The sequence below is a fragment of the Mauremys mutica genome, chromosome 2, assembly GCF_020497125.1.
Source record: "Mauremys mutica isolate MM-2020 ecotype Southern chromosome 2, ASM2049712v1, whole genome shotgun sequence".
Lineage (NCBI taxonomy): Eukaryota > Metazoa > Chordata > Testudines > Geoemydidae > Mauremys > Mauremys mutica.
The window spans coordinates 18,728,931-18,741,758 of NC_059073.1; the positions used below are offsets into that span (position 1 = coordinate 18,728,931).

General features: G+C 41.2%; 1 protein-coding gene across 2 annotated transcripts in view; it reads left to right on the plus strand.

Moving 5' to 3' along the window:
- Positions 1–12,828, plus strand: part of NDRG1 (N-myc downstream regulated 1) — a 55,483-nt gene that overhangs the window by 27,003 nt on the left and 15,652 nt on the right. The window contains exons 1-3 of one of the 2 annotated variants that reach the window (XM_045003498.1): positions 40–82; positions 6,700–6,805; positions 9,087–9,207. In XM_045003498.1, coding sequence (XP_044859433.1) covers positions 6,742–6,805; positions 9,087–9,207 — 185 coding nt within the window. In that variant the 5' untranslated portion in view covers positions 40–82; positions 6,700–6,741. Of the gene's footprint in view, positions 1–39; positions 83–6,699; positions 6,806–9,086; positions 9,208–12,828 lie in introns of those variants that run through there. The other variant, XM_045003497.1, reaches the window with a different exon arrangement.

Below are 12,828 nucleotides of genomic sequence, written 5' to 3' on the forward strand. Positions count from 1 at the left end.
CACTTGTTGGATTTATATCACACTGCTGTTTCTAAAAATGGTGCTTGATGTGGAAGATACTGTTTACCTAATAAATAATGCAGTAAGTATTGAGATCTGGGGGTGTGTGTTAAAATACTTTTGAGACTGAATGGTGACATTGAACATAGGTCAGATAAAGTGTTATCTAAGCTCACTTGGTATCTGCACCAAAAACAACCAAAATGTGACTAAAAAGAGAAACAATGCTAGAATTTGTAAGGTCTACTTTAGCTTTAGATGTCTAAGGTGTACTGTATTTTTTTTATATTACTGAGTTGTGAATTAGATTAAAGGTGAAGGGTTTTTTACCCTACTTATAAGTATTTGGTATTTTGGCTTTGTACTGTAAAGGTGTTTGGATGTGGATGTATATTCATTTCTCTGTGCAGTCCTTTATTTAATTTGACGAGAGAAACAGTGCTACCCTGAAAGTATGCCTTAAGGCAAAACTCTTTATTTTTATTTTTTTTAAAAGGCAAGTTTAAAAAGAAAATGCATGCCTGGAGCTGGCAGGGTGTCAAAACATTGGTATGGAGACACCCATACAGTACAGTGATGGGATATCTAGGAATAAGGTTCTACTAAGCACTCTTGCTCTTACCTGAATTTCATTGCTTGGCTAGCCAGACTCATTACACTTGAGCATAGTCTTTTTTTGTAGTTTACCTTTCTTTGAGGTTTTTATTTCAACCATCTTTAGTACTGATTTTCACAGAATCCTAAAAATGTGGGGCTGGCAGGGACATTGAAGTAATCAAATCCAGCCTCCTGTGCTGAGGCAGGACCTAGTAAACCTAGACCATCTCTGGCAGGTGTTTGTTTAACCTGGTCTTAAACCTCCAATGATAGGCTTCCAAGGGAAGTTGTGGAATCCCCATTTCACAATTTAACTACCCTTACTACAGATTAAGCTCCTTACTTCTGCTCTTAACTCCAGTGGAGATGGAGAACCATTGATCAGTCCTCTTGATGACAGCTCTTAACATATTGGAAGACACTTAGGTCCCCTTACAGCCTTTTTTTAAAGACTAAACATGCAGTTTTCTAAACCTTTCCTCATTTTTGTTGCTCTTCTCTGGATTCTCTTCAGTTTGTCCCCATCTTAGTGTGGCACCCAGAATTGGACACAATATTCCAGCTGATGGCTCACCAGTGCAAAGCAGAGTGGAACAATTGCTACCTGTGTCTTACACCACACTTCTGTTAGTAGAGCTCAGAATAATAGCCCTCTTCCACAACTGCATCACATTGACTCATAATCAGTTTGTGATCCGTTATAGCCCCCAGGTCCTTTTCAACAGTACTACTGCCTAGCCAGTTATCCCCATTTTGTAGTTGTGCATTTGATTTTTTTCCCCTTTCCTAAGTGAAGCACTTTACACTTGTCTTTAATGAATTGTATCCTGTTGATTTCAGACCAGTTTGTCAATATCACTTTGAATTCTAATCCATCCTCAAAAATGCTTGCAACCCCTTCTAGCTTGGCTGGCAAATTTTATAATCGTACTCTCCATTCCATTATTCAAGTCATTAATGAAAACATTGAGTAGTACCAGACCCAGGACTGACTCCTGTGGGACACCAGTGGGTATGTCCTCTGTTAGACTGGGCTCTGATAGCTATTTGACTACAGTCTTACAACCAGTTGTACATCTACCTCATAATTTCATCTAGATCCCACTTCCCTACTTCACATATGGGCATGTTATGTGGGACTGTCAAAAGCCTTACTAAAATCAAAGTATGTCTGCTGCTTTGCCCCATCCCCTAAGCCAGTAACCCTGTCAAAGAATCAAAGTAGGTTGGTTTGGCATGATTAGTTGGCTGGTCCGTAACCATAATATCCCTCTAGGTGTTTACAAATTGATTGCTTAATAACTTGTTCCAGCATCTTTGAGTATCAAAGTTAGGCTGACTGGTCTTTAATTTCCCAGGTTCTATTTGTTCCCCTTTTTTAAAGATAGTCTTATGTTTGCCCTTCTCCATCTCTGTGGGAACCTAACTTACCCTCATGAGTTCTTGGAGATTGCTTCAGCTGGTTCCTTAAAATTCATCCTAAGGTACTTATCCGGCCCTACTAACTTGACCGTATTTAACTTATCGAAATATTGGTGTAACATTCCCCTGGTGTTATCTAGTCCAGTGATCTACTAGGCCACTTTAATCCTCAATTCTGGGAGCCAGCCTTACCCTGCTCTTCTGTGAGAACCCCCACTCTCAGACTGTTCACACACAGCCTCTAGTATAAGCTGCTCCCAGCTACGTGAGTGAGCACTTTTGTCTAGCCACTGCTTGGATTGTACAACCAAATGACATTAGCCAATATCTCCAGTCCCAGACGCAACCCTGGGAACATCTGTCTTGCAGTGTCCAGTTATGCCTGCTGGATACTGTGTAAGCTTATATGTCTTTGTCAATTTAATAAAGAAATTGATATGTACCAGGCTTGTTATTCCAAGGGGTGTCTCTGACACCCTTCAAACCAAGCGCACTGAATAAACAAATTAACTACAAAAGATAGATTTTAAGTGATTATAAGTGAAAACAGAAGTCAGTTTTGGTCAAATGAAATAAAAGCAAAACAGATTCTAAGCTGATCTTAACACTTTCAGTGCCCTTACAAACTTAGATGCTTCTCGCCACAGGCTGGCTGGTTGCCCTTCAGCCAGGCTCTCCCCTTTCAATCAGTGTGTCAGTCTCTTGATGGTGGCTGTAGACAGGTGGAAAAGAGCATGGCAAACATCTCTCCCTTTTATCATGTTTTTTCCCTCTTGGCTTTGCCTCTTCTCTTTCTCAGCCCTATGCCCCCCCCACTTCAGAGTCAGGTGAGCATTACCTCATCATAGTCCCAAACTGACCAAGGGAAGGGGGATGACTCACTTGAGTGTCCAACAGATCCTTTGTTGCCTAGGCCAGTGTCCTTTGTTCCTGTGAGGCTGCTCTGGGTTTGTCCAATACATGCTGAGGTGTGAACTGCCCTGCTGCTTCTGGAGGATTTGTCTGTGCCTCTGCTCCTGGACAGTTTTTGCCTGGGCTTGTGTTAAGCCATAAAGACACATTTTCAGCCTCATAAATATATATAGTAACTCCTCACTTAAAGTTGTCCTGGTTAATGTTTTGTTACATTGCTGATCAATTAAGGAACATGCTCGCTTAAAGTTTTGCAATGCTCCCTTAAAACAGGCAGCTGCCATGTGACATTATGTTCCCTGCTTGCACTAAGAGCAACCTGTTGCAGCTAGCTGGTGGGGGGGGCTTGAAACCAGCATGAACCAGTAGCCCCCATCAGCTCTCTGTTCCCTTAAGTTTCCTGTGAGGCAGCTGCCCAGCAGGCTCTCAGTTGCAGGCAGTTCAGCTGTCCCTCCCCCAGTACCATGTGCTGCTCCTGTCGTCTGCCCCAGGGCATCCTGCTTGCTATCTTGCTGTGCGGAAGGGGAGGGAGAGGGAGGCTAATGTCAGGGTGTCCCCCTCCCCCTGCTTCTGCACCCCACTAACATCTTCCATAGAGCAGGGGGGGCACACAACAGGGCTCAGGATGGAAGGAGCTTCCTGGCAGCAGCTGCTGGCTCAGCTTGCTGATTAACTTAGAAAGGCAGTTTACTTAGAGTGGGGTCAGCAGAGCAATGCACATCTCACACCCAGGGTGTCTGTCTGCCATGCTGTCTCCCCTCCCTCTATGCTGCCTTGTCAAGTGGTGAGGCTACATTAACAATGAATTAACCCTTGAGGGCTCAGCCCATTGCTAGTTCATCATTTAGCAGTAAGGCTTCCCCTGGGAAATATCCCACCCTCTGACTTCACCACCTCTACCAAGCTTCACAGTCGTTGCTGTGTACCATATTTAATTGTTTAAAACTTATTTTGTGTGTGTAAAATGTCTTTTGGCTGAGAGAAATTTCCCTGGAACCTACCCCCCTATTTACGTTAATTCTTCTGGGGAAATTGGATTCACTTAACAGGGTTTTGATTACAGTTGCATTTTTTAGTAACAATTGCAATGTTAAGCAAGGAGTTACTGTACATGAAATTACAACCTATAACATTACTTTAACAATGCTGAGTGCATCATGAGCCTTCCAAAGACACATGACATGACAAACTGCACTGGACACCACACAATCATTTTATAAGGATGAATGGCGGGAGGTGCAGGGTGTTCCCCAAGGTACAGAGTGTCAACTGTTTAACTTGTTCTTTCCCTCTTTTTGGCTTGCATTCCTTCCCCCTTGTAGCTAATATTAACTAGAGCTAGGGTGGAGGAGTATGCCATGGGACTGAAAACATTGACGTATATCTTCAAGTAGTGTAAGTCCATATCACTAGATAAGCATTAACTTGACCATAGTGTAGACAACTAACATCTGAATAAAATATTTCAAACTGCTGTATTCCCTACCACCACCTCTTTTGCTACTTAAAACATAAGGAGACTTAGTTGAGAATTTAGTACTAATGGGAGGTGTGTGTGTATAAGAAATTGGCTGAACTTCAAACTATTTTTTTTTAAATCATGCAGATATTAGACTTCAGTACAAGGTTGAACCACAATTTACAGCTGCTGCTCCTGGGGACATTCTGTAACAAAAAATAAATTCTGCATACAATTTTAAAATTCTGCAAATTTTATTTGTCAAAATAACATTACATAATCACACTAGTTTCAATTTTGGTAATTTAATTAAAAATACCAGTCTGCAAGTATGTTGGTAACAATATCAATACACAATTCCCCCAGAAATAGTGTTAAAGAAACCCCATTCCTGTTTCTCTGCCCCCTCCCTCCCCTAGAGACCAGCTGGGGGTCAGACACCCACAACTCTCCCTCCTCCCCCCAGCCAATACACCTAAACCCAGTCACAGGGCCCCCCTAGCCCAGGTACTCGTGTTCCCTTCGACCCAGACACCTGCCTCCTCCAGAGGCAGAAACAGCCTGATAGTTGGTCCCAGGCTTGCATGGAGTTTCCTGTGCATCACGGTTTCCTTCCCTCAGGGCATGCTGGGAACTGCAGCTGCCAGGAACCCTCAAGCTCCCTCCCCCAAGTAGTGTCTTCTGTGTGATCTGGGCTCTGTTGGATCCAGTGCACCCTAGTGGCGGCCAGCAGCACTATAGCCTATTTCTGTGGGGAAGGAAATTCTGCGCACACATTAAAGTTGTGCAAAATTCTGCATTGTGCCGTGGTGCAGAATACCCCCAGGAGTAAGCTGCTATCTGCTTAATAAGAAACATAGCCCCCTAACAATGGCCTTCCACAGAGTTGCTGTAAGATGTTCTAAACTTCAAACTAGTGCAGTATAAGGGTTTGTCATTTAACACTTGTAGGCATAGCGAGGGGTGGCTTTTTTTATTTGTACTACTTATTTGTATTTGTTTTTAGTGTCTCTTCCTCTAGTGGAGTTAAGATTTCGGCTACCAGTGGTTATAACACTCATGGAATGGCTTATCTGGTACTGACCAGATGTATAGAGATGATGCAATCATCCTGATAGCTGAGTGTGACACTTTTGTGTGGATGCTTACAGTAAAAATCAATGAGGTTAACAGGGCACTTTGCCATAGTGAAGGTTATTCTTTAAAGTAAAGGGCTATGTTGTAGTCATCACAAGCACCACAGTGTGGGAATTCTTGACACATGCTATCTTACCTCTCATATCTTGATCAACATGGCTACAACAGCACTGCATGTGACTAATTCTGATTTCTGTACATGCTGTTAATGACTATTGGCCAAGTTTGCAAGGCCAAATAGTCACTTCATAGCCTTTCTCTCTTTGGATAATGTAACACTAACTTTTGAACACCATGTCCAGTCAATCCCAGAACTTCATGGAGTGTTCAAGGCATTAGAGGACAGAATGTTGTTTTTGGTGATTGGAAAACTGAAAGGAAGAAATAGGGTGTTGGGGGACATGACACATGTACCCCCTAGCATCTGGTTAGCAGAGCTAGCAGCTTCAGCTGCCTGTTTAATTGTCTGTAGATCAAATAACCAGTTGATGGTGTCCATTAATGCGTTCCAGGATAACAATACCCTTCACTTTAGGTCTGCCCCTTTCCTCAATACATTTGAGAAATGTTGGCATCCTGAAAGACCAAAGAAAGGAGAAAAAGAATGATTGGGACAGGAAGGAGTGGCAGGCATGTGGGATTGGAGATGCATGTAGAACCCTCGGTGTGGGTAGAATGGGGGACCCTGGTGGGAGACCCTCAGATTGTCTGTCTGGCATGGAGTTCTGGTATGGAGGGGCATCCTAACCTTGGCATGAAAGAGGGTTGCATTGGGCCCCTAAAATAAAGGGGAATGGGAGGATGGCACATGGAGCTTGTGGTGGAGAATAGAGGAATACAAGGAACCCTTTGTGTGCAATAAGCTTGGCCTACAGAAGCAACAAAGTGTATGAGCCCCCTCCATCTCCCCAGCACCCTGTCTTATTTAGTCCAGTTTTAAAACACATCTATAGACACCCATCCAGTGCTCTTGACATCTATCCCATAAAATAAAAATGACCATGAACTTGGTGTCTGTATTAAGAATCAGAATATTGCTGTGATGAGTTCCTTAAGGTTTTTCCTTTCACTTTGAATGATGTTCAAATTATGCTGGATGTGCATGATGCAAAAGATCTAGTAGCATCTACTGAGTGGAGCATTAAAATAAGTAATCAATTGTTTCTTTGCAGGAGCAAGATGTTGAAACTCTGCATGGCTCTGTTCATGTTACTATGTATGGGACTCCCAAAGGAAACAGGCCTGCCATCCTAACATACCATGATATTGGACTGAATCGTAAGTGTGATCTTTCATACAACAGCATAGTGATGGCCTGCTGTAACAGATGATCACTTTGTGGTTCTTTACCTTACAGTCTGCCATGATCCTTGCAGCACATCATTTTCAGGGGTAAAATTAGGATCCTGGTGTGGCAGCTTGCCAGTAAATTGTTGCACAGTGCAGGTCGATCCAGATTGGCCTTTGCTGCATCCCAGACTTTGCTGTGAGCCATTGTGTGCAACAAACCAACATGGAGGTACAGATGAACAAGAGGCCCAGATTTTGTTCCTGGTAAAAATGGGCTAGCTAGCAAGTTAGGAGGAGAGAAATGAGGCTGAATGCAGGCAAATATGAGTAGAAAGTGGTGCCCTTTGACAAGCTTTCTACTGAGATAAAGGGCATCAAAAGACTAATTGTTGGCTTGTGTGGAGCCACTCTTTCCTCTCATAGACACGACTTTCTTAATACCCTGTTTTAAGGGACAAAGTGGCTTGAGTTCTGACTGGATTTTTCCCTCTTTATAAATCCTTGTACCTATAAATAAAATCTTTCTAGATGAAAGGTGAAGGACCTTTGGGTCAAAATTAGATTATATTTGGGGACCTTCTAAGCACCATGCAACAACATGTACTTGATAGGGATTTTGGAGCAGGAAAAGGGTATGCGTCACAAAATGACACAAGGATGGAAAGAAGCTTGTGGAAGATTCCTTTTTAAATAATTGTCCTAATACTGCTGAGAGTTTTTATGTTTTTAACTATGTATGTGTCAGGATGTCTAGATCTTTGTATATAGTCAAACTAGAATAAATCAGTGGATGATGAAATGGTGTCAGCACAAAGTGTAACGTTTCTCCTCAGGCTACATGGTTTAATCTTGTATAGATGCAATCCAATAAAATGCCAATTAGACAAAGTCAATCTAATACCAAATATGTTTTGGCCACTGTCACTCCACAAGACTTGGCATTTCTTTACTCAGTCATTAATGTTTACTGGTGGACCTGTGGGCACTACCACAATTAGGATTAGGGGGCCATTGTGCTGTGTAACCACAAAGTCTTGGTCCCTGCTCTAAAGAGTTTACTTTTCCATCAGTAATCCTATTGTAACGCATTTCTTCATGGTGGTTTGATAGAAGCATCCCTATATTTCATTTCCTGTTTTCCATGGATTAGGGACAGGTGGCCTCTGGGCCTTAACAATTGTTGAGATTGTAAGACTTCTATCTAAAAGAATAAAAACCTGTCTTTACATAGCAAAGTTTTATTGCTCATCACATTTTATACTAAAACTACTCAATTCTTAAGTTGCATGTGATTTTAAAGGGGTTGATACATTTTAATACTAACTTTGCTGTTACTTACCTTGCATTTTAACATTTTAATTTATCCACTTGTGGTGCATTGCCTAACTTCTGAATTTCTTTTCATGTTGAACAGTTTAAATAGGTTATTTCTGTCTGGGTCTCACCCTAATGCAGTACAGCTGGCATTTAGGTTTTAAGTTCAGGAGGAAATTAAGAAACCTTAATATGAGAAGTTCATATTTCTAAAGAACCCTAAATTTTAGGCCTAATCTGCTTGATAGCATTCCTGTAAAAATGTTCATCTTTAATGTATTCTGCTCGTAGCTACCATAGGAAACATCAGACTAGCTTGGTGTAACTTGCAGTCCTTGGACATAAGGACAAGAGAATACTGCAAAAAAGATGATTGACTTTGGATTCTACTTCTTTAGATTTGCTTTCTTTTTCACTCATTATTATTTATTATTTATTTATTTTTATTTTATTTATTATAACCCTAAGAAAGATGACTAAAGTGAAGTAAAATGGAAGTTACTTTATTTTAAAAGCCAAATCCTGGGATAAACACTTCTGCCCCACCTGACTTCTAGTTTAACTTTCATGTCCAGAATTTCTTTGAGACTTTGGTCTGCCACAAATTTTGACCACGAGTGCCAGAATTTAACCACTTACATGAAAAAGTTTCTTGGGGAAACTGTTCAGCTTTCTGCCTCCAAGGTGTTAACTTGCTTTATTACTTTAACACCATTTATCTTTGGAACAGGATTTTTTAATCCCCTTTCTAACAAAGTGTAAATTGAGTCAGTTGAACCATACTGCAAATTGCTGAAAAATTAAATCTGCAGAGAAACTTGCAGAAACTCAGACTAAAACACTCATACAAACTCTCAAATTGTAGTTTCTTGTGATATCTGGATTAAAACTGTATAAGCCATTCAGTCTTTCATCTTAATGCCTTACATTCTTTTTTCCCCTCTGTTTCTTGAAGACAAAACTTGCTTCAACCCCCTCTTCAACTTTGAAGATATGCAGGAAATAACACAACACTTTGCAGTCTGTCATGTGGATGCACCAGGACAACAAGATGGAGCAGCATCTTTCCCAGCTGGGTGAGTTGGAGCTGGGGAAAGATCTTCCTGCTTGCAGGGTTGGCTTGTTAACTGGTGAGAAAAAATATTCTTGATCTGCAGTTTAAATTAAAACTTTTGTGGAAACTTCTGTATGTTCTGAACTGGTATCTGTAGAGAATCTCCACTTAAGTCAGTAGTGTGATTGCAGACCCAGATTCTGATCTCTAATTCACACTTTAATATATTTCCTTAAAACTGTAATGAGACTCTGGTCCTAGAGTGGTTCTCAAAGCAATCTGTGCTTTGATTCATAATTTAAACTGACCAACTAATTTCATCTGTAATTTCTACTATTGTGGTGGATCTGTATCTTGTTCCCTCATAGCTATATCTATCCAAACATAAAATGAAATCAGAGTTAAAAACAATATAGGTATTTAACACTGTCTAAAGACACCACAAAAATTGAGAAATTACTTCTTAAAAAGAGGATAAAACAGATTTGATAAACTAAAATGCTAGTGCTACTTGGAAAATCCAATTTGCTGAATATTAACAAAAATAGTTCCTTAATAGGATGCCTTATACATCTTAGGCTGTTAACTCCTGAGCATTGTCTTGTAACCCTGCTGAAAATCCTTTGTCCTGTTCAGTGTGAATCTTTTGTACTAGTAAAGCCTGCCAACGCGTAAAAGGATTATCTTGGCCAAAGTGTGTCTGATGTTTTAGCCAAATAAGACTGGATTGCCCTAAATTAAGATGTATTTTGGATAATACTCAACATAATATAGAAGGAATTGCCAACAGGCAAAGGAAGTAAGAGTTGTGCTGTGTAAGAGCTAGATATAGTAGTACTAGTACATGAGCTTACTTTTACCCATGTTATGTGAGTTGGGCTAGATACCATCTTAAAAGGAAGGGATGGCAGTGAAGTCTCGTGGGACAGATTCTCAGATGGCTTAAATTGACATAGCACCACTGATGTAAAAATCTGTGTAGCATCACTTACAACAGCTGATAATCTGGCCTTGTGTAAATTCAGTGAACTACTTGGTGCAATAGCTTTCTCTCATATCTACTCAATCTTTAGATTTTTTGTGCTACAAAGCAACCTAACTGCTAATGTTGCTCAACATCTCCTATAACAGACTTAATTAAAAAAAAAAACCTCAAACCACACAACCTCGGAGTTAAAGGCCTCATAGACAAAGGACTAGTCTAAACTAGATAGCTCATACCAGTTTGAGCAAAATCAGGTATAGGACAACTATATCTACACTGGGGCTTTTGCTAGTATAGAAATGTGGTCCCACAAAAAAAAATCACGCCCCTAGCCGACATTGCGAAAAGACTACATTTACCATAGCCGACAGTGTTGTTGCTTTCACTAGTTAGGAAACAGATGCAATTTGTACATGTTGTGGAGTATCTTCTCTCTTTAGTGCTAACAATCGTTTTGACTGGCCTGTCAGGAATGTTACATCAGTCTCTGGCAGGGCCACTGGATTAGATTCTTCCCCTGTGCCAGTTTGTCTCCTGTATATATGTTCTTAAACTAGATTGGTAGAAAGTTGAAAACACTATTTTTGGTTTTTTACTAACACTTTTTCTAGCCCAAAGTGGGTAGCAATAGCAGTGTGGTGTCAATTCAGATATTTCTTGCTGGTGGAGTGTGGTGGCAAATTCTAGCCCCTGCCTCCCTGTCAGGGACCTCATTCTAATCCCTGCTCATCCCTCCTCCCAGTCTTCCTGCAGAGACCCCTGTCTCTCTCAACCAGGAAGTCTCCCCTCTTTTACACTCAGTGCATGAGCCAGTGCCACCAGGAGTTGAGTTCTCTGTGGACTCCCCCGTATGCTGCCGTAGAAGAACACTTTGTATGCCAGGTTGCAACAGCATTTGACCCAGCTTCCCCTTTATCTGGGGTGGTATTGCAACCCCATGAGCCAGTTTGCAATGCCACCCACTGAAATTTGGCCTGGCTGCCTCTCCTGTCTGTACAGAGGGATGGTGGGTCAAATTTCAGTGTCATTACAACCATGTGGCCAGAGTAATGCTCCAGCAGCAACTGTATTGATTAAGCAGGGTTCTTAAAAGATTAATCAGGTCATGGCCTATGGAACTTTGAACAAGTGCAAAAACTGGCTGGGGGCAGAGATGATGGCATTCCCCCTTGCCCCAATTGGCATCACAGAGAGCCTCCTTTGTTCAAAACTTTTAAATGTAGTTCTAACCTACTGTTAAATGCCACCGTTAATTGAGGGCTTGTGGTTCAAGGGGAAGTAGGAAGCCAAATACCTTTCCTCTCTTGCCCAATATACAAAACCTCTTTCATGACCTAGTATAGCTTCACCTCAAAGAAATTGATAATGGATGAAAGTAGGAACTTCACAGGAGATAGCTGTGGTTTTCTGTCTAGTGTTTTTAAGAGAGGCTTATCAGTTATTCAACACTAGTCAGCAGCAAGGGCTTCATTTTGCTTACCCCAGTAGCATCTACTCTGGTGGGATATTTCTTGGATTCTAAAACACAATCCACTTGGACGTCTTCTATAAAAGTCCTGTATTATTGGCCTTATAGGAGCCAGTACTTCAGGGTATTAAAATTCTGGCCAGTTAGTTATGAGTTAATTCCTAAAATTTTGCCCAGCTAGTCATTAGCTGATTCTCTTAGACTCACAATAGACAAGCTGACTGTTAGACTTGCCATAGGTTAATGCTAATAATGAAGCACGCTTAAGGCAAATGGGCTTATTTTAAACCCTGGAGGCAAGCTGGCATAATTTTGACTTTAATAGAGCTGCACCAATTTATATCTACAGTGAATTTGACCCTTAAACTTCTCCAGCCTATTCACTGCATGATGGGATTTAGGGTACAAAACTTTTTTAATGCTTTTTTAGGCTTGTTAGACAGTAGGCAATAAACCATGTGGAAAAATTACACATAAATACAACTTTTTTTTGCTGATATGTGCTCTAAAGGGGGAGTTTGTTTGGTCATTGAACTTGGGCAGTAAACAGTTTCCTTACTGAGGAAGCATCTAATGACCAAAGAACAAGACTGAGTCAAGAGCTCTGCATTTAATTGCTCCTGCCACAAAACTAGTGGCATTAGGCAAGTCACTTACCTTTAGAGTTGGTGGTCAACTTTTTTTTAAATTAAACTTTTTTCTACCAAATGTGGTCTGGGTTCACAAAACATTTCAGTTTCAACAGGGATCTGGGTGCAGGATGGAGAGACACTCTGCAATAGCCGGTAGTATGGTTGGCACTCACCTGGGATGTGGGAGGTCCAGGTTTTAAGTCCTGGCTCTGCTTAATTCCTGCAACCCAGGTGAAGTGCCCTAATCCCCAGGCTATACAGTCAGTTTCTCTGACCCAGTGAGCATTTAATTTCCACACAGTGGAATAGCTCCAACTGGAGAGACTGCTGCTGTAGCCTGGTGGTTAGGGCACTTGCCTGGGTTGTCTCAGCTCCAAATCAGGCAGAGCAGGGATGTGAACCTGGGTCTCCCATGACCCGAATGAGTGCCCCAACCACCAGGTTGTTTTTACAAAAACTCATGATGGCTTTGGTTCCATATCTGAACAAAAAGAAATATCAAAACTTTTTTTATTTTTTTCATGAAATGTAACTTTCCTTCCAGTCCTACTTACCCAC